The sequence below is a fragment of the Pseudopodoces humilis genome, chromosome 7 (genome assembly GCF_049639895.1).
Source record: "Pseudopodoces humilis isolate 2021_Gansu_Grassland_sample_001 chromosome 7, ASM4963989v1, whole genome shotgun sequence".
Classification (NCBI taxonomy): Eukaryota; Metazoa; Chordata; class Aves; order Passeriformes; family Paridae; genus Pseudopodoces; species Pseudopodoces humilis.
This window is the reverse complement of record NC_142206.1, coordinates 58,623,868-58,642,605: the sequence shown is the minus strand read 5'-3', so window position 1 is coordinate 58,642,605 and position 18,738 is coordinate 58,623,868. Positions and strand designations below refer to the sequence as shown.

The 18,738-nt window shown below is 39.5% G+C and overlaps 1 protein-coding gene across 2 annotated transcripts in view; it reads left to right on the top strand.

Annotated features, from left to right (window-relative positions):
* The window catches only part of ARID4A (AT-rich interaction domain 4A), a 46,204-nt gene that overhangs the window by 20,677 nt on the left and 6,789 nt on the right, over positions 1 to 18,738 (top strand). For both annotated transcript variants that reach the window (XM_005528542.3, XM_088057559.1), the window contains 10 exons: positions 9 to 175; positions 9,001 to 9,073; positions 11,361 to 11,455; positions 11,758 to 11,855; positions 13,282 to 13,510; positions 15,134 to 15,384; positions 16,590 to 16,787; positions 17,907 to 17,991; positions 18,155 to 18,287; positions 18,476 to 18,538. In XM_005528542.3, the coding sequence (XP_005528599.1) occupies positions 9 to 175; positions 9,001 to 9,073; positions 11,361 to 11,455; positions 11,758 to 11,855; positions 13,282 to 13,510; positions 15,134 to 15,384; positions 16,590 to 16,787; positions 17,907 to 17,991; positions 18,155 to 18,287; positions 18,476 to 18,538 (1,392 nt within the window). The remainder of the gene's footprint in view (positions 1 to 8; positions 176 to 9,000; positions 9,074 to 11,360; positions 11,456 to 11,757; positions 11,856 to 13,281; positions 13,511 to 15,133; positions 15,385 to 16,589; positions 16,788 to 17,906; positions 17,992 to 18,154; positions 18,288 to 18,475; positions 18,539 to 18,738) is intronic.

The following is an 18,738-nucleotide window of genomic DNA, read 5'->3' as shown; positions in this document are numbered from 1 at the left end:
CTCTGTAGGGCTACAGGAGGCAACCACGTTTCTCAGCACCAGGGGTGTTCCCCGGAATTGGAAAATGGACATCAGTGAAATTCTGGAGTCCTCTAGCAGTGACGAGGAGGATGGAGCTGCTGCAGAAACTGATGAGGAGGAACAAAAACGAGAAGAGAAAACGGAAGAAGTAGCGGTGAGTCTGGACAATTTAAATTATTTTTCAGGGATAATTTAATAACTTGGTTGCCTGAAAATCCTGCACTTTCCAACATAATTATTCTCAGACTCGTCTCACTTCAGTGTCTTTTCAGTCATGTTCATCTTCTCTCTGCAAATTGTCTTTATTGGGATTTGTGAACAGTGGCAAGTTGTCTCCTGCTAGCCAATGAATAAACTGGAGACAAATCTCAGAAATTAGGAATTCAAGGCAGAGAAGAGTGAAAGGTTCTGGGTCAAAAGAAAAGACAAACCCAAGAAACTTATGTTGAGCCTAATAGTAGTAATTGCACCTTAAATATAGTATCTTTGTATTTTTATTTTGTAATTTCCTTTTGTATTTTACTTTGATTTAAAAAAAAAGATAAATGTTTTCAAACAAAAACAGGTTGACTGAAACTGTGAACTCATCCACAGGGCAATAAATGCTACTTAGAGCAGTACAGGACTGACCTTCGTGCGTGTTAGGCTGGGAATCACGGTATGATGTGGTGGATGGATTTTCTGTCTAACGTGTTGTGGCATGTACAGACTGTGAGAGGAATTCATGGAGAGCAGCTCTGTGGAGAAGGGCTCGGGGGTTCTCATGGATAAAAGGCTGGACATGAGCCAGCAATGAGCACTCGTGGCTCAGAAAGCCAAATGTGTCCTGGGCTGCATCAAAAAGGGGATTATCCCCTTTCCTCTGCTCTCATGAGAGCCCAGTGAAGCACTTTTCCAGCTCCAAGGTCCTCTGCACAGGAGAGGCCTGTGGAGGTTGCTCCAGAGGAGGCCACGAAGCTGCTCTGAGGGCTGGAGCCAGGCTGGGAGATCTGGGTGTGTTCACCTGGAGGAGGCTCTGGGAGAGACCTGAGGGCTCCTTCCAGGGCATAAAGGGGCTCCAGGAGAGCTGGAGAGGCACTTGGGACCAAGGCCATGGAGTGATAGGACAAGGGGGAATGGCTTTAAACTGAAAGAGAGGTTAAAGTTGGACATCGGGAAGAAATTCTTGTTTGTGAACGTGGTGAGGCCCTGGCACAGGTTGCCCAGAGAAGCTGTGGCTGCTCCATCCCTGGAATTGTTCCAGGCCAGGTGGGACAAGGCTTGGAGGAACCGGCTCTGTTGGAAGGTGTCCCCATGCAGGGAATTAGAACTGGATGATCTTTAAGGTCCCTTCCGACAGAGATCATGGAATGTGATTCCATGATTCTCAAATCAACAGTTTTTCTGCTTTCGAATATTTTAAGTGGCTCGTTTTCTATGAAGTTAGCCCGTTTCTTCATGTCATCAAAACTGTCGTTACAGAATTCCTTTCTATTTCTGCTCCCTGCTTGTAACCTGGATGTTGGATTTAGAAGCATAGGCGGAGGTGGGGGGCGGGCAGGGCAGGCACTGCGGGATTTATTTGTTTCCCCATCAGGCCGTTCTCACAGTGTCCCCCAAAACAGGGGCCGTGAACCCCCAGTGCGGGCTGTGTGTCGGGAGGAAGGTCAAACGCCGCTTCCCTTTCCCCGTGCCTTCCCTTCCCACACGGAATGGCCGATGGCGCTTGGCGGCGGCCTCGGCGTTCCCAGGGCAACCGGCAGCGGGCGCGGCGCAGGCGCGGGGAGCGGCCGCGGGAGCCGGGGCTGGCCGGGGGCTCGGAGATGGGCTGGCCCTTCCCTTTCTGCCTTTCATCTAATGCCTCGCGTTCTCCCTAGTATTACTAGTTCGTTTTATTAATTTTTTTTTTTTTTTTTTTTTTTTTTTCCGTGCGGAAGAGAATGTAAGTAATGCCGGTTAACCGCGGCCGCCGCGCGGGGAGAGAGAGAGAGAGCGCGAGCGAATATTTGGAAGTCAGGCTGAAAATATGTCCAGGCAGTGGGCAGATTAGATAGAAAGGAAGTAAAACCATTTTACGTTTGAAAGAATGCAGCTGCTAGGTAAGGATCGTGTGCTTGAATCTGTGATGTGAACGTGTTGGTTGGGGATGGGGGTTTGACTTGGGTTTCTGCTCTGGGAACTGTCTGGTGGAGCTTGCAGCCAGGGGAGATCTTTCCAGGTAAAAAAAAAAAAAAAGACAATAAGAATCTATTTTTAGGTGTGAATTTTATGTTCGGATATCAGTGTTTTGGAAAATGGAGTAGATGGCTGTATAAGAATGATGGTGTGATAAGATAAATCTGAGATAAATGTGTGCAGAAATGTAAAATCCTCTGGGTTTTTTCCCTCTGTTTGCAGTGAAAAAGACTGAATAGGCCACATTTTGCAGGGTGTGAACTGTTGCAGTCTGTATTGCTCTGTCTGTATTAACATTGGTTAAAATTTGAGTATCAGTCACTGAAAATCAAGGATTGCTGTACTAGTTTTCTAGTACCCATTTTATTATCATTTTTCATGTCTATTGCATAAAATGCTGTCTGTTTCAAACAAAGAAGGGGGAGGGGGAAGCTTGGTTGTTTAAAAAAAAAATAAAAAAAGGCATTCCTGTAAAAGAAATAGAGATTATTTTTAAAGAATGATGTTAATGTAAAATAGTGAAGCAGAGGATTCCAGACAGGTGGATGTGCTGATAGGAGAAGCTGTGGAATCCATTATTTCCAGGTGACAAGTAGGAATGTAAGGTGAGCATCTTCATGCTGAAGCTGTGTAGCAGAGGATAGATACGAATCTTTTTAGATAATATCAGAGCAGAACTGTCATGATGGCCCATTAAATCAAATTCCTGGTTCAGCTGTTAGAATGCATATTTTTAATTGTGGGCCGTGCTAGATATTGCAACAGACAATGTTTAGGGAATTTAAGGAATTTCTATTTCTTCTCCCATAGAAAGGCAGTAATAGTGGCCACAGAGAGAATCGACAAGTGAATGATTGGGGGTTTTTTTTGCCTGTATTTGAATACAGATGTTGCATTACTGATATTTTACATTTTACACAGAGTGCTTCCTTTTACTAATCAAGGTCAAAAAATAGCTCCTGTCCATCCTCTCCCAGAACATTCTCAGTTTTGTTTTAGAACTGTAATCGGTTATATTATTAGAGATGGGACTGAGATTATAAAAATACTTTATTTTCCCCCATTCCCATCTTTTGGTATGCACAGCAGCTTTGCTGTCAGGGCCTGTCCAGCTGCTGCCCAGCCATGATAGGCCATCATTAAATAATCAAATGGACACAGACCTACTTAATATATAATCACAGGATAAAGTCAGTCAAAAAAGTCTAATTCTGGAATGGAAGGGATCCTATTTTTCTGAATTAGGATCTTTTATAATGATAATGGAGCAGTGAGATCTGTTGTAGCTGGTGACATTAGATCGTGCCATTTTTCCAGTAGCTGGCTTAAAAATCTGTAACTTTTTTTTTGGCAGAAACTGTCTTTCTGAGTGTGTTGCCTTTTATGACATCTTTAAGAGGTGGGAGAATTGGTACCACCAGGTTTTACATGGCTTTTGTAAGATAAGGTGGGGGAACAAACATGGTGTTGGTTTGGTGCTCCTCCTCCTCACCCGTGGAGAGTGACTTGTGTGGTCCAGAGTTGACTGGGAAGGAGGACAGTGTGGAAATTTCTTTTCATGGCCTCTAACAGGGATTGCATTACGCAGAGCTACTCAGCATGTTCAAATTGCTGGAATTTTGGTGATAGAGTGGTACAACTCAGGATTATTTTCCATTAGCAATTAAGGTTTTAATAACACATTTCATCAAAAGTGTAAAAATCCAGAGGTATTACAGAAAATATTCTTTATTGAATGAAAATTAAAAGAATCATTCAGTTAATTTGAATCCAGATAAAAATCTGGGTATTGCTTTTGCTTCTTAACCAGTTTTCAACATGTCAGAATAAGATGGTCAGCTATGTTTGGAAGGTACATTTGGCAGTCTGTGCACTGCAGCTACAAGGAAACAGAAGATCTTAAGTCAAGTATCTCCACATAGAAACAAAAGCTTTTGGAACATTGACCATTACCTGATTTTTATTCAAAACAGGTTGTATCTGTTACTGTATTTGCTTGTATTTAAGTTGTTCTGTCAGGGAAGAAGAAAGAAGAATCTAATCTAAACATAAGGTAGTGAAGTGGAAGATTCCAGACAGGTAAATGTGCTGGTAGGAGCTGTGGAATCCACCACGATCCATCACATTTGTTTCTTAAGCTTAAATATTCAAATACTCTCTGTTTTACAAGGGAATGTGTAAACAGCATTTGGTTTTGACTCTGTCTCCCTGTGAGCCATTCTGATTCCATTAGAGTGAAGATCTTAACATGTAGTTATTTCAGATATCTTTTCAGTATGTGTTCTTAAAAGATACATTCACTTAAGACCAGAGTAAAGGCAAGGAATTTCTTCAGAAAAATATTCCAGCTAGCTGGTCTCCATGGCTCATTGAGGGAAGAGTTGTAGCACCTCCAGGTGTTTGCTAGGAGGGAATTTCTTCAAGGCTTATTTCTGACAGTCACCTGGAGGACGTATGTGTAGCATGTTTAATGGGGTGCATTCATTTAACCTTTTTAAGGTTTGTGCCTCACAACAGCATCAAAAAAAATCAGTCACAGTTACTTTACATTGTTGAAAAGGGAAGATGCCAGAGGCGTTTTCCAATGTTCCTATTCTGCAAATAAGCAAGGATTTCAGTTCTCATGATAAGTTGTTACTGTATATTTTATTAGCATTAAGTCCATAAAGGAAGGATGAGAAATCCATTATGTGTTTTAGGAGGCTTGAAATTCCTACAAATAATTAGTAGTCAACTATTAAAATATTTACATTTTGCTTCAGAATAATTCTTGTTCCCTGTGTAGGCTTTGGTCTAAGTAGTTGTGGGGGAAATCACACAAAATCATACCCAAATTGCTATGTCGGTTGCAACCTATTTGTATTTTAAAATAACATTGAAATAGCTGACTCTGGAAGTTAAATACAGGAAAACGGTCATTTCAGAGTTAATGAAGGGTGATATCCAGAAAGAAGTGATTTATTAGATACTAAGAAGAAATTCTTCCCTGTGAGGATGGTGAGGCTGTGGCTGTGTCCCATTCCTGGGACTGTCCAAGGCCAGGTTGGATGAGGCTTGGAGCAACCTGGTCTAGTGGAAGATGTCCCTGCCCATGGCAGGAGATGGAACAAGATGGTATTTTAGGTCCCTCCCAATCCAAACCATTCTAAGATTATTTGATTTATGTGTATAAGACCCCCTAAGCAGCTGTGATGTGTAATGCACAGAATAGCCTTTAAAAATAGCTGAACATCGATTAGCAAATCCTCCTTCTCATGCATGTGTGCATTTGTAGGAGTTCTGGCTACTGTGAAGCACAGCCTGCATCATGCCATGCACAAATGTTCTTTAAAGGCTTTCTTGCTCACAGTTTGATGCAAAGAGGCATTCTCAGAATGTCAGTCCAAGAGAAGTTGCAAACTGAGGCGCAGCTCTGGAGTGAGTCATTGTTGGTTTGTGGAATTTCTGGTTCTTGTTGGTACAAATTAACATTTTAAGACCATGCTCATCTCCACGTGGTTTCAAGCTGTTAACTTGTTGCAATCAGTTTAATTCTTGTCATTTCCTTAATTAGTTTTCAAGCTTGGCATTAGAAAGCAAATGTGCAAGTGATGAAATCACATTGAAGTACTGTGAAGCAACAAAATTACATTAACTGTAATTCTGGCAGCTTGTCTTGATCATCTCCTCCTCTGAACTCCAAATCCTGTGTATGCTGCTCTTCCTCTTCACCTGCATTTCTTTCAGAGGAGCATTTATGGTCTTGTCAGTCTATTTATAACATAAAAGAAAGATCTGTCCCTGGTAGCTCCACCTCGAATTGCCTGAGTTCAGGGTGTACGTGCTTGGAGGTAGAGATTCATTCTTTCTTTTGTAGAAGAAACTATTTCATCTTTTGTGCTCCCACTCAGCTCTAAAGGTTGGCACCCACAGAAGCTTTAACATCTTTCTGTAGAGTAAATGATGAGTCAGGATAACAGAGCCACATTCTTGTTTAAAATCATGCTAAGGACAGAGGTAAAGCTCATGGTGAATTAGGTGGCTTGAAACCAAATGAGGCAAAACCAGTTATGAGTGTTCTACACATTTCTGTGTGCTTCATGTTGCTGGTGCTTGCCATATAGTTCTAGAAAACACACAAATGCTGATAGCATTGCTTGGAATGCAATAAGAAATTGAGTTAGGAAAGGAAGGTGGCCATTATACAAAGATAATCTTCATTGTTGATTTTATTGTTTTACTGTTTCCAGTGTTCTCTAATGGATGTGGCCTGTTTGTCAGAAAGGAGGAATAAGATTACAAACCCATATAATTTGAGACTTTCAATTAGAAAAGGGGCATCTTGGAGATTTTTATTAATTTTCATTTAAATGAAATTCAGCCTCTCATCCTGAAATGGAAAAGCTTTTCTCATGTTGCATTTAGCTGTGGTATTGGATGAACAGCAGAAAAGTCTCAGTTTTGAACTCTTGCAACTTAAAATTTTCATGTTGTTTTGCCTTTCATAAGAAAAAATGAAATGGAGAGACAGAACTCTCTTCAGTAACTGGTTTTAAACAATTATAACTGTGAATTTATTTATGCCTAGTCTAAAATGGACTGATGATGATCACAGGTTATGGCATTAGCATTTCTCAGGTGTGTCCTTGATTTGGGTGCAGATTTACAGCAGCTTAGATGAACCCCCATGGCAGAGGAGATGGGACTAGATGGTCTTTAAGGTCCATTCCACCCCAACCTGTTCTATGATTTTGTGATGGCTGATATATTTAAAGTAAAACTCAGCTCTAACTCAGAACAGCAGAGAATCCTGGTAATTCTTCAGTGTCCACTTCCAAACAGATAACCCTAGTAAAAAAATGGCATTTTATCCTCATGTTGCAGTTAAGCATATGCAGGAGGGGTTGGTCTTTCTCATTCTGGCCAGAAGCAAAAAAGCAGCTGATCCATGATTTATTCCATGGTGACAGTCCCTCAGGTCTTACTCAAGTGACTTCTCAGAAGGATTTGGTGCCTGTTCTGGCATCAGTACCAGGCACAGTTCAGACTCCCTCTGTCAAGGGGCTCATACACTATCAACAGAGAGAAGCAGGTGCAGAATTTGGGATATCTCACACTGGTGTATGATTATTGCAGCCAGGTTTTATGCCCCCACCCTATAATGCTTTTCATCTTTCCTTTTTGCTTTTCTTCAGCTGAAAGTACTGGGTTTCAGTGGAAGGGTTAAATTCTGGCTGCAATATATATCACTATTTCTAATCTACATTTCTGCTGTTCTGACCTACAGTTCTGGTTTGGCATTGTGCCCACACAGAAGAAATGGCTTTAATTCAACTATTCAGAAATATTTCTGAATGTTTACTGTTATTAGATGTATTTAGTTTGCACAGTTTGAGCCATATTGCCTTCAGTCAGTAAACATTACAGTAGATGGTAGAAATTTCTCGATCTTGAAGTTATTTTGCAGTCTAGATGGGGAGAAAAGAGCTGTGGTTTCTATAGCAATACTTCACTTGATAACCTGGAAGAGCATGCTAATTCTATAGATAACTGTCTCTCCTTATATAATCCCTGTAAATGTGCTGAGCAAATGGTAACCGATGCTGTACAGTGTTGTGATTACACATTTAATTTCCTCCAGTTACTCCTGAAGAAAAATTAGTGAAGACACAGATATTGTGTATTTCTGATTGTAGCTGAGCCCTGTTGGGTTCAGAAGCTCAGAATTCAGTGAAGCAGGCAGGGCTGGGATTCATTCTGATGCTGGGCAGATTGCTTGCTGGTTAGCGAGGCACTAGCATGTACATCCCCATTTCCTTGCCGATTTCCTTGCCTTGAAGCTTAAAGTTTACAGAATGCAGAGATGACTGAAATCTAAATTGTTGTTCTGGTTTCCTTCTGGAACTGCTTGTCACTTTCCTGTTATTTTTAATAATGTAATGATGAGATTTTTTGACACGTACTGTACGTCTTTCCTTCAAGACAGCTGCAGCCTGCCTTGTGCAAACTGCCAGGCTGGCAGGAAGAAAGTGGCATGCAGAAAGCATTGCAGGGAAAAGGTTTTCTTTTTTTTTTTGTCTCTGCTAGAATCTCAGAATTCCACAAAGATACATAGACATTATTTTCTCTACCTACCCCTTCCACCTCCCAATAAATTTACTTTATTTTAAATAATTTTCACTGGAATGGAAGGAATATCTTTATTTTACGCTGTGGATTCATTGCCATAAAGTTAGTAAGTGTTTATCTCTTTGAGGCTTTAAGTCTTAAAGGTAAGACTAAGGAATTTATAATAATAGTAAATTACAGAAGTGACTTTAAAGATGTTTCCAAATATAAGCTGAAATCAAGCATTGGAGCTTAATTACAAAACAAATACTGTCTGGAGCATCTTCAGCAGGTACTGTTGGAGAAAGAATTGTTCTGCTACCTGAGCTGAAGTTGGGATAAGGAAAATGAGTTAAACAAAAAAGCCCTAAACAAACAGAATTAACTGAACCAAAAGCCCCCCTGGAATTCCTGTGAATTCTTTCAGTCTTGTAAATACCAGACCTTTTCTGTGTTAGGCAGATATGCTAGGTGTATTAGTGTTTTCTTTCTGAGGGTCACTCATTCATTCTGTTGTGGGCTGGTGCTTTCCCTGACCTGCATTTTCTTTCTTTCCTCCTGCGGTACCACTTCAGTCTTCCTGAGTAAATTTTGTTTTCTGCATATTTCACCATTATATGGGTTCAGGGCCAAATGGGAAGTGGTTTGGGTTTAATTCTTGCTCTTAGGCTTTTGTACAAATAAATGGTTACTTTGCATATTTGCTGTTTTTATTTATGACTGCATTTATTTCCACAGCCTGAGGAAGAGCTTGATCCTGAAGAGAGGGACAACTTCCTCCAACAGCTTTACAAGTTTATGGAAGACAGAGGTAATGCTGAATTTTCTTCCCTTTTTTTATCTCCTGTTTACTTCTTTAATGGCAAAGCACTCAAAGGGAACTTAAATCCTCCCTGAGGTGTTTTGGTTTTGTTTTGCTTTCACAAAGCCTTTTTTATGTTCACAAGGCCTGTTCAATAAGCCCTTGGTTGATTTCTGGTTGTGACAGCCATGACTGACAGCTCTGCTGCTGTTAATCCCAGGCTGGAAGCTGTGGAGTCTGTCCATGGATGGTGAAATCCAACCGGCAGAGAATGGAGATGTGCCATCCTCAAGTCTTCGTGCACAAATGGAGCAGTGATACTTGAAGAGACAGCCTAAAAGATTCTATTTTTTCCTGTAGCTAGAACAATAAACTAGTCTGTTTTAAAGGTCTGTTTTCACACAATTGAGTGAAACTTGGTAAATTACAATAGTTGAAGTCTTGGCTTCAGAGCTGTATCAGAAGTGCACGTGCTCTGCATGGGGAGCTGGATGTACCTGCTGACTTGGGAGGGCTGCTGTTGCATAAGGCATTTGCAGTTGTGATGAGACTGACACTAAAATGGAGGCTTTATGCTCCTTTTTAAAATATATATATGTTCAAGCCCTTGAGAGTTTTGTCCTTTAGACTATATTGGTTTGATTAATTTTACTCATGAAGTCACTGTTTCAATCCCGTATTTCAAATACCATTTTCATCCTGCAGTAGCCTTGGTGTGGAGGTAGATTACAGGTGTAACTACTGCCCTTTCCTCTTTTTTTTTTAATCTTTTCTCTTGACAGCAGTTGCCTGAATGATATTTCCATAGCAGCACAGAGTGCAGCAAATGTTGGTGTATTTGAATTTGAAATAACCAGAGCTAAGGATAAAAAACATGAAGTACTTGCAGAGTCTGAATATCTGCCCCTTTCATTTTTTGAGGGGGGGGAGGTTGTTAATGGGGAAATCAAGCTGCCTTTGTAAGAGGGTCTGTATGCCTCCTAATGAGGTTTGTTCTAGACCACAGAATCATAAAAGAACAATTCAAAAGCTGTTCAATATTGCCAGTTCTTATCATAGGTTTAGAAATCGAGCATGTATTATAGCAAAGTGTTCTGGAGCTCATCCAATATAATTTTGAAGGCCTCCTGTGTATATAACCAGTGTTTCTGGAGAATAAGCTGCCTTAGGGGAATAAAAGGCTAAGTTGGGGGGGGAAAAAAAGAAATCAGTCTGCTGCTGGGCTAATCCAGAGTTTTCCTTTCACGTAGCCTGATTCTTCTCACTTTCCTGTTTTCTTCCTTTCTCATTCTCTTTCTTAAACACTCTCACAGACTAGAAAACAAGTAACGATGTCAGGACTTTGTGAAGGCAAAAGGAGAAAGCATTTGTGTACTGAATTTGAAGACTCAGTCCATGAAATATTCTTTAAACCAGTATGTGAACTGAGCAATGTGCAGGACTTTTTCAGGACTGGAACTTTCTCCCTGTCTGTTTGCTTTTTATTTTCCTTCTCTGTCCTTATAGGAAGATTTCTGTTCCCACCAGATTTGTTCTACATTCTGTTCTCTCAGTATAAATGTTTTGATTCACGGAATCATGACAGTATTCCCTAAGTCCTATAAAATTATTTTAATGATTCTAAATATAATTGCATGAAGATGAGGGTAAATATGAAGCAGCAGGGAGGGAGAAGGTTTGGTATTCTTCCTTGCTGGGAGGATTACTGTCTACGTATGCAGCCACTTGCCCCAAGTCACTTTTGGTTTCTCCTTTTGCAAATAATTACTGTTCTTTATGTCACTGCCACTCAGCTGATTTGAGTTCTTTTTTTTCCCTGGAACTATCCCAAATATTCATGTCTGGTCAGGGCCTTGTGCTTTTCCACATTCTGACAGTTTGCCTGAGTCTCTTCCTAATCCAACATCTCTGTTTCTTCCTCGTTCCTTTCGGCCCACAGATTTTTAGTTAATCACTTCACACATTGTTCTATTCCAGCATTCCTCAGGTGTGCTCTGGAGCTTCCTGCAGTTCTGGCTGTTCTCCCTGCTCACAAGAGGAGCAGTGGGATGCAGCCAGGTGGATGGGGGTTAATAAACCTGGGAGGCTGACAAACCACCCAGAGATAGTGATGCATTCAAAAGAGGGTGAAGCCTTAACTGGTGATTGGAATTTACTGACTTGGGAATGTACTTTAAGCCATTAAATACAGATTTTAAGATGCAGAAGAATACTTGTAATCAAATGTGTGATAAAGGAATGGAAGAGGCAATTTGATGTTCTTTGGGATAACTTTTTTCTGTTTTATTTTATTCAGGTACTCCTATCAATAAACCACCAGTTTTGGGCTACAAGGACCTTAATCTCTTCAAACTTTTTAGGCTGGTTTATCAGCAGGGTGGGTGTGACAATGTAAGTGCTGGATGTTCCCTGAGCTAAATTTGTCTGTTCATTTGTATCTATAAATGGTTGCCAGGGATACCCCATCCCTGGAAGTGTTCAGGCCAGGTTGGACAGGGTTTGGAACAATCTGGGATAGTGAAAGGTCCCATGGCATGGGGTTGGAACTGGATGTTTATTAAGGTCCCTTCCAACCCAAAGTGTTCTGTGGTTATAAAAGGCTTTGGCTTTTAGCTCTGTTAGATACTATTTCATAATGTTCTTATTTAACAAAACCTGTAAACTTCCTTTTTTCTTTTTTTTCCCCCTCAAAGATTGAGAGTGGTGCTGTATGGAAGCAAATTTATATGGACCTTGGCATTCCTATTTTGAACTCGGCTGCTTCCTACAATGTAAAAACTGCTTATAGAAAGTAAGTTCTTATATTGGATAATGGTGAAAACACTTCTGTTTTCTTCTTCCTAGATGTAGCATGTACAATATTCAAGAGATTTTTGATAGTTGTGGACAGCAGCTGATACTCTTCAGTTAATGAACAGCTATGAGCATTTTCCAGTGCTGATGTGGAGGAAAGGAGGGAGTGCTCAGGGCTGTAAGTTCCTGTTGCTCCAATACATCAGAATTCTGCTCATTTTTTTTACCAGGAAACTTTTTTTGGGTGCTGATGGCATTTCACAGTACACCAATGAAATTTATAAAATAAGCTTTGGCAGATTCATTTTTGCAAGTTCAGGCAATTAACAGTAACAGACTCCTTAATCTTTAGATCTCATGTGCATTGAAGAGAATTTTATACCAGTTGCTTTAATTTCATGAAAGGTGTTGACTGAAAAAAAACATGTTTCAGATTGTATATTTCCATATAATCTTTGCAGAATCTGTGGAATAATGACTTTAGGGCTGAACTGTGTGCATTGCTATGGTAGATGTGACAGTTATTAAATAGTAAAATCATTACTTAAAATGACCAAATGAATGAATCCTTTTCTTCTGACCCTCGCTTTTCAACTGTGTTGTAACTTTTGAATTGGAAACCTTTCAGGAATGACATTTTCCAAGCTTGTTTTCTAAATAAAAATTGTTTTTATTATTTATCCTCCTGGAAGTTTGACAAGAAACAGTTGAGCTTTTTGAGTAAAAGAGAAGAATGAGGTTCTCTTGACTCAAACCTAAGGAAATTTGGAAATAGGGATGACTCAACTCATATTAATGTCGATGAAGATGACAATATTGAGACTATCTTCAGTGGGATTTGAACTGGGCACATGCTTAAGGTCTGTATTTTACACAGAAGAGTGTTTATCCTGGCAAGAGTAATTGGTAAATGTGTACTGGGTTGCTGTTACAGTGAAAATAATGATGTTGCTTGGACACAAGAAAATGTGTTGTGACAGTGATAGTGTGTTGTAACTTGCATATTAATTTTTTGAGGAATAAGCTAATTCATACCTCTCTCACCTATAACTGGATTAGAGTGTGCACAGGCAGTTTCCAGAGAACAAGGTCATGCATGGCATTACTGTCACGAATTCTTCACTGGATGGGGATGAAGTTAAATATGTAGGAAGCACCTCTCTGTGTTCTTTTTCAGCATTTGACTTGAAATTGTTTCACTTCAAAATCATCTCTAGCATTTATATTTTCATTTATTTGGGTTTGTTTGGTTGTTCTTTTATTATTATTATTATTATTATTATTATTATTATTATTATTATTATTATTATTATTATTATTATTATTATTTTCCTGAAGTTACTGAGAAGGAAAATAGGTTCATGCACTTCATTAAATAGAAAATAAACCATGAAATATAAATGGGACCTTCCTTGTGTCTGTAGGTATCTTTATGGTTTTGAAGAGTACTGCCGTTCTGCAAACATTCAGTTTAGGACCATCCATCACAATGAACCAAAAGTGGTAGAAGACACACAGAAACACGTGGAACCAATGGAGGAAAGTGTGAAAGAGGAACAAAAAATGCCCCCAACAGAAGTTAAAAAAGAAGCAGAAGAAAATTATTCCAGCAGTGAAAGTGAGAAAGAAGAAATTGAGCTAAGATCCCCAAGGGTGAGTGGTTTGAAGTGATTTGTGTTTAGTCCTTAACAAAGCCCCTTTGTATAGTGAACAGTTTCCATAATGAGTTTTCCCTGTGGAGCAACTGCACGTTGGAATTGGTGCACTGGTACAAGTGTGGAGTTCTGTGCGTGTTAACTGTTAATTTTTTCTACCTGGACACAGTCAGGTTTTGATTATTCCTTCATATTCCTCACCACACATGGGATTTGGTCAGGCTCAGTTGGATGTGCTGTGGTTCAGGGATGGCTCGGGAGCTGCTTGGGGCTGGTTATCATCAGGATAGTGAAACACAGCAGGACATTCTTGGTTGTGGGTGAGGATTTCCACAGGCATATGGGACCTGGAGCCTTCTAGCAAGAAACAGGAATATCAAAAACCTGCTATGGATCTAAGAATCAAAGGAAGACTCATTCCTCTGAGTTGGTTTTTATCACAAGTTTCTCTTCTGACAGAAGAAACACTCAAATATTAGCGTATATAGACAAAAGCAGAGTGAGGAACAATTAAACTTAGCCTTCAATTGTCTTTAAATGCTGTAGAGATGAGGGTTGTATTAGTAGCTATATAGATCAGATCAGTAGCCCATCAGCTGGAGGATACGGAACACCGTGAGGAATACAGATAGTACTTGAAAGGTATTGGAATATAACTGTAGCACTCAATTATGTTAAAAGAACATTTTATGTTCTTTAATAGAGAATGACTACTGAAGGACAAGAATTGCTGCTTTTCAATTGTTCAAGTTCTAAAAATTCTGTTCAACTAAAATGTTATTCTGTTAAAGTTCTTGTCTTGCAAAGCAAGAAGCAAATTATGGTCCTATAAATTAATAGATGAAAGGACATGCTGTAAACACAAGTTGAGACTTCTATTATATATTATATATCTGTTTAAATGAAAGTGGTTGTTCTAAGCTGCATCAGCCTCAGTGAATTTCCTGACATGACATTAGCTTTGTCCTTAGCTTGTTTATTTATTTTTGAGTTAGTTTTCTTTTTGAGAACAAAGGATAAAAAAATAAAGTTTTTTTTTAATAATTGTCTCTTTGTTTTGATTAAAAAACAATGATCCTATCAAGAGACTTTTAATAAATCAAATTATAATCCTCTGCTAGATCTCTAAGAATCAGTTGCAGATAGTCCCAGGCAGCAACTGCCTGAGTACTCAAAGTGCCTTTTAAAAATGGGATACTTAGAGTTTTTTGAAAGCTGACAAATTTCTGCCTGTGCTGTCCACAGGTGACTGTCAGGATTGAAGATGCTGAGGGGAAGATGCCTCCCCTCAGTACTCCAACACAAGCACTTCAAATAATGCTATTGCTGTAGGTGAACAAGACATTTTGGCCCTCTCACAGCAACAAACATTGCAGGTCCAAACAAATGTCCTGAAAGCCTCCATCAGTTAATCAGAAGCTCATCCTCATTATTCCAAGTGAAGCAGATATAAAAACTTACAGGTTTAGTTTTACCATTTGAGAATATTTTACGCTTTTTTGTCATCTCCAGCCTTTTTTCTCTACAGGAGTTGCATGTCTCACTTTTTTGCTGAGATTTGGAGAGGTTACGGACAAAGCAGGTGACAGGAGTCATTATATTGATCTTATTTGTATTCTAGGGACGAAGAAGACTTGCCCGTGATGCAGCCCCTGCTAAAAAAGATGGTGAAGAGGATAAAACCCAAGACAAATTAAAAGACAATAACAAAGAAAACAAAGATGTAGAGGAAACACCGGAGAATGCAGAAAAGAAAGAAAATGAAACTCCACTAGGGAAGAAAAGCACACCAAAGCAAAAAGAGAAGAAAATTAAAAAGCAGGAGGATTCTGATAAAGAGTCGGATGATGAGGAAGAGAGGCAGAGGGAGAGGTAAACACTAACTTGTATCACCTTCTTTGAATTTCTCTGTGCCATGACAGAGCTGTTCTCCAGGCAGGAGGACAGACTTGATCTTACTGAAGTGTGAAAACCAGAAACGTCGTTCACTCAGGCAGGCAGGGAAGGGAACATTTTATTTCAGAGCCTGCTGTACTTTCTGGAAGCATCTTTTTGTGCTTGATGCCAGGCAGTATTTTTCACTGTCATTTTACTTGCCAAGACTGTGTTGGTGTTTTATCACACCAATACCACCAGACACCAAACTGACCTGGCTTTAAGTCTGCCAGGTGCTGTGAGGATGGGACAGCTTGGAGACACTTCCCTGGGCAGTTGAAACAGAAATGGTAAAAATCCCTCTTCTGCTGTGCTTTTAAGGGTTTCCTGATGGCTGGTGAAGCTGCAGGCTCCTTGTTCCTATTGTGTGTCAGATGATCAAGGCATCAAAGAGTTTGCTTTAAGCTGTGTGGGTGTTACTTGTCCTCTGAGTTGCTTGCCACAAGATAATTGATATTTCGCTAAGGCCAGCAAATCTATTGCATTAAAAGCAAACCCATAGTCCTTTCTAGTATTTTATTTCTTGCTGACTTTTTTGTAGAGTAACTTCTAAATTATGCTAAATTCTCCCTTTAATAGGGGAGAAATTATAGCTAAAAATAGGTTAGACTGTAGTTCTTTAAAATACATTTGAGTATAATATTTTAACAGTAGCTAAAGGTATAATCAGAGGTGGATGTATCTAATAAGAGCCGTACAGACACTTGGCTGAACAGTTTTGTGATCAAGTTTTTTTCCAATGGAATGGTGTTTGTGTCCATGAGAGGATCACTGTGATGGCAACTCAAACTTATGTGAAGTTAATAAACTGTCACATGTTAATCCAATTGTAAAAGTACCTTTTTTTATAAATAATGTGTCAAAATCGAATATTTCAGAAGCTGAAGTTAGTTCTTCCTATGTGTTAATAAATTATGTTTAAATTTTAATAAAAGTTTCTGGATATTTTTGGCACTTAGGGAGACTAGAGCTTTGTTCATGATTTAAAAAATCTGTTTCTGAGCAAGCTTCAGAGACAGGACAGGGTGCAGAAAATGAATTACTTTTTTTCTTGCAGCCTTTTTCTATCTTGACTACTCTCTTTAAATTTTAAAATATGATTGTCACTAATTAGTGGGTATCTTAAATACATTTTACTGCAGGGAAGAAATTGAGAACAAAGGAGAATCAGAAGGTGAAGAGGATGAGGAGGACACAGAACCCTGCCTGACTGGAACCAAAGTGAAAGTAAAATACGGACGTGGAAAGACTCAAAAAATTTATGAAGCCAGTATTAAAAGCACAGAAATTGACGATGGAGAGGTTTTATACTTGGTTCATTACTACGGTTGGAATGTGAGGTGAGGATAACAAATTGTCTTTCATTTCTTTGTTCAAAGGCTTATTTACAAAAGAAATTTTTCTTTTTAAGGAAATAAAGCAAGAGATGGTCAGTGCCGTATTGAATTATCAAAATAAGAGTCTCTGGCTTCTTCACTCTTCACTGTTGGTGATTTTGTTTGTGGTGTTGCATTGAAATGTCATAATATACTTGTATTTTTCCAAGTATCCATCTGCCTTAGTAATCCTCACCCCTTCCAGGAGCATTCCTGATATTTATGTGTCTATCAGTGTTAGCACTAGCAAACTTCCCTTTAAGGGAGTCATTGATAACAGTGAAGATATTTACAATTCAGTGTATTAAGCTCTGGAATTTTGGCAACAAAATACATTCTTGTTTTGAATGTTAACTGTGATTGTAAAAATGCTTCTCCTGGCAGCCAGTCTTTATAGTACTTTATATTCTTATGGTATATAACTTGTGGTGCTCCAAATCCATAAGCAAATTTCTTTACATGGCAACATGAAGTTTGAGTGTGGCAGTATTCCCCAGATATTTACAAGTTCCCTTTACCTTATTAATGCCTTTAGGAGATTTTGAGGAGCAATAGTGTGTTTGTGATTTTCAGAATCTCATCCAGTTTGTTTCCATAATGTAAAAACTTTACCTTTTAAAAAGAAAAGTACATTTTCCTGCTGAGGCATGGTGTGATGAAAACTGTCTTATGATGGAATATCTGACACTTCAGAGCTGACTCAGTCCTGTGAGTGTTCCAGTGCTTTGCTGGTGAGAGACAGGGAAGAGTTTGTACCTTCATTCCCTCATGCCATAAGGTTTTTTTATGGACTGGAAATGTCGCTCACCTTTCTAAGGCCAGATACTGCATGAGTTGTAAATACATGCTCTGCTGTCATGGAATGGTTTGGGTTGGAAAGGAAAGCCCATCACATTCCACCCTCCTGCCATAGGCAGGGACACCTTCCAGTATCCCAGGGTGCTGTGAGCCACATCCAACATGGTGTTTGGGCATTTTCCTACCTCATTAATAAATATTTTGTGCAATTCAAGTCTTTTACTCCTCATATTCGAACAACATTTTTATGTGCAGTGTTAACAGCATGTTGTCATTCCCTTTCAGGTATGATGAATGGGTGAAAGCTGATCGGATTATCTGGCCAGTGGAGAAAGGAGGACCAAAGAGAAAACAAAAGAAAAAAACAAAAGTAATGATTTCAATATGTTTGTTGTAGTACTGCATTTAATGACTAGCACTGTCCCTGTTAAAAAAAAAAAATAGTTATTCAGTCCACAGTCTAGTTTTTAATAGAGCAAAAAGTTCGATAATCAGTAGTGAAACTTTAATAAAAGATCCAGTTTCCCCTGCAGAATAAAGAAGATGGTGAAAAGGATGAGAAGAAGGACGAGGAGAAACAAAAATCCAAGCGTGGGCGGCCCCCTCTGAAATCCACTCTCCCATCCAACACGACCTGCAGCCTCCCCAAAACGCCCAACAGCGAAGGTAAATCCGGCTCCAGAGGTGCAGGGAGCAGCGTGTGCTCCCCACCATTCCCAGCTGGAGCCCAGCGTGGTATGGTGGCCTGGAGCTGCATGTGAGCTCTGAGGTTCCTGCTCCTGGCACCGCCACAGCAGCAAGGCTCGGCGCTCCTTCTGCTCCATACAAATTAATTCTTTCGATTTTAATTTTAGCAACACCTCGCAGGCAGACCAGACGTAGCTCAGGAATGTTTGATTCTGATAGAGGATCAAACGGTGAGTGATCTCAGCCCTGTGTATGCTTTGGAGGCTTTTTCAGTACCTTTTTGAAAAGAGGTTTGGTTTTTTTGTTTTTTGGGGATTTTTTTACCTTCTTTTTTGTTAGTTTTTTTGTTTTTTTTTCTTTTCTCCTTGTAAATTTTATTAAGTAAGCAGTTGAGCTGACACTGCTGAGGAGCACAGCTTGCTCACAGAAG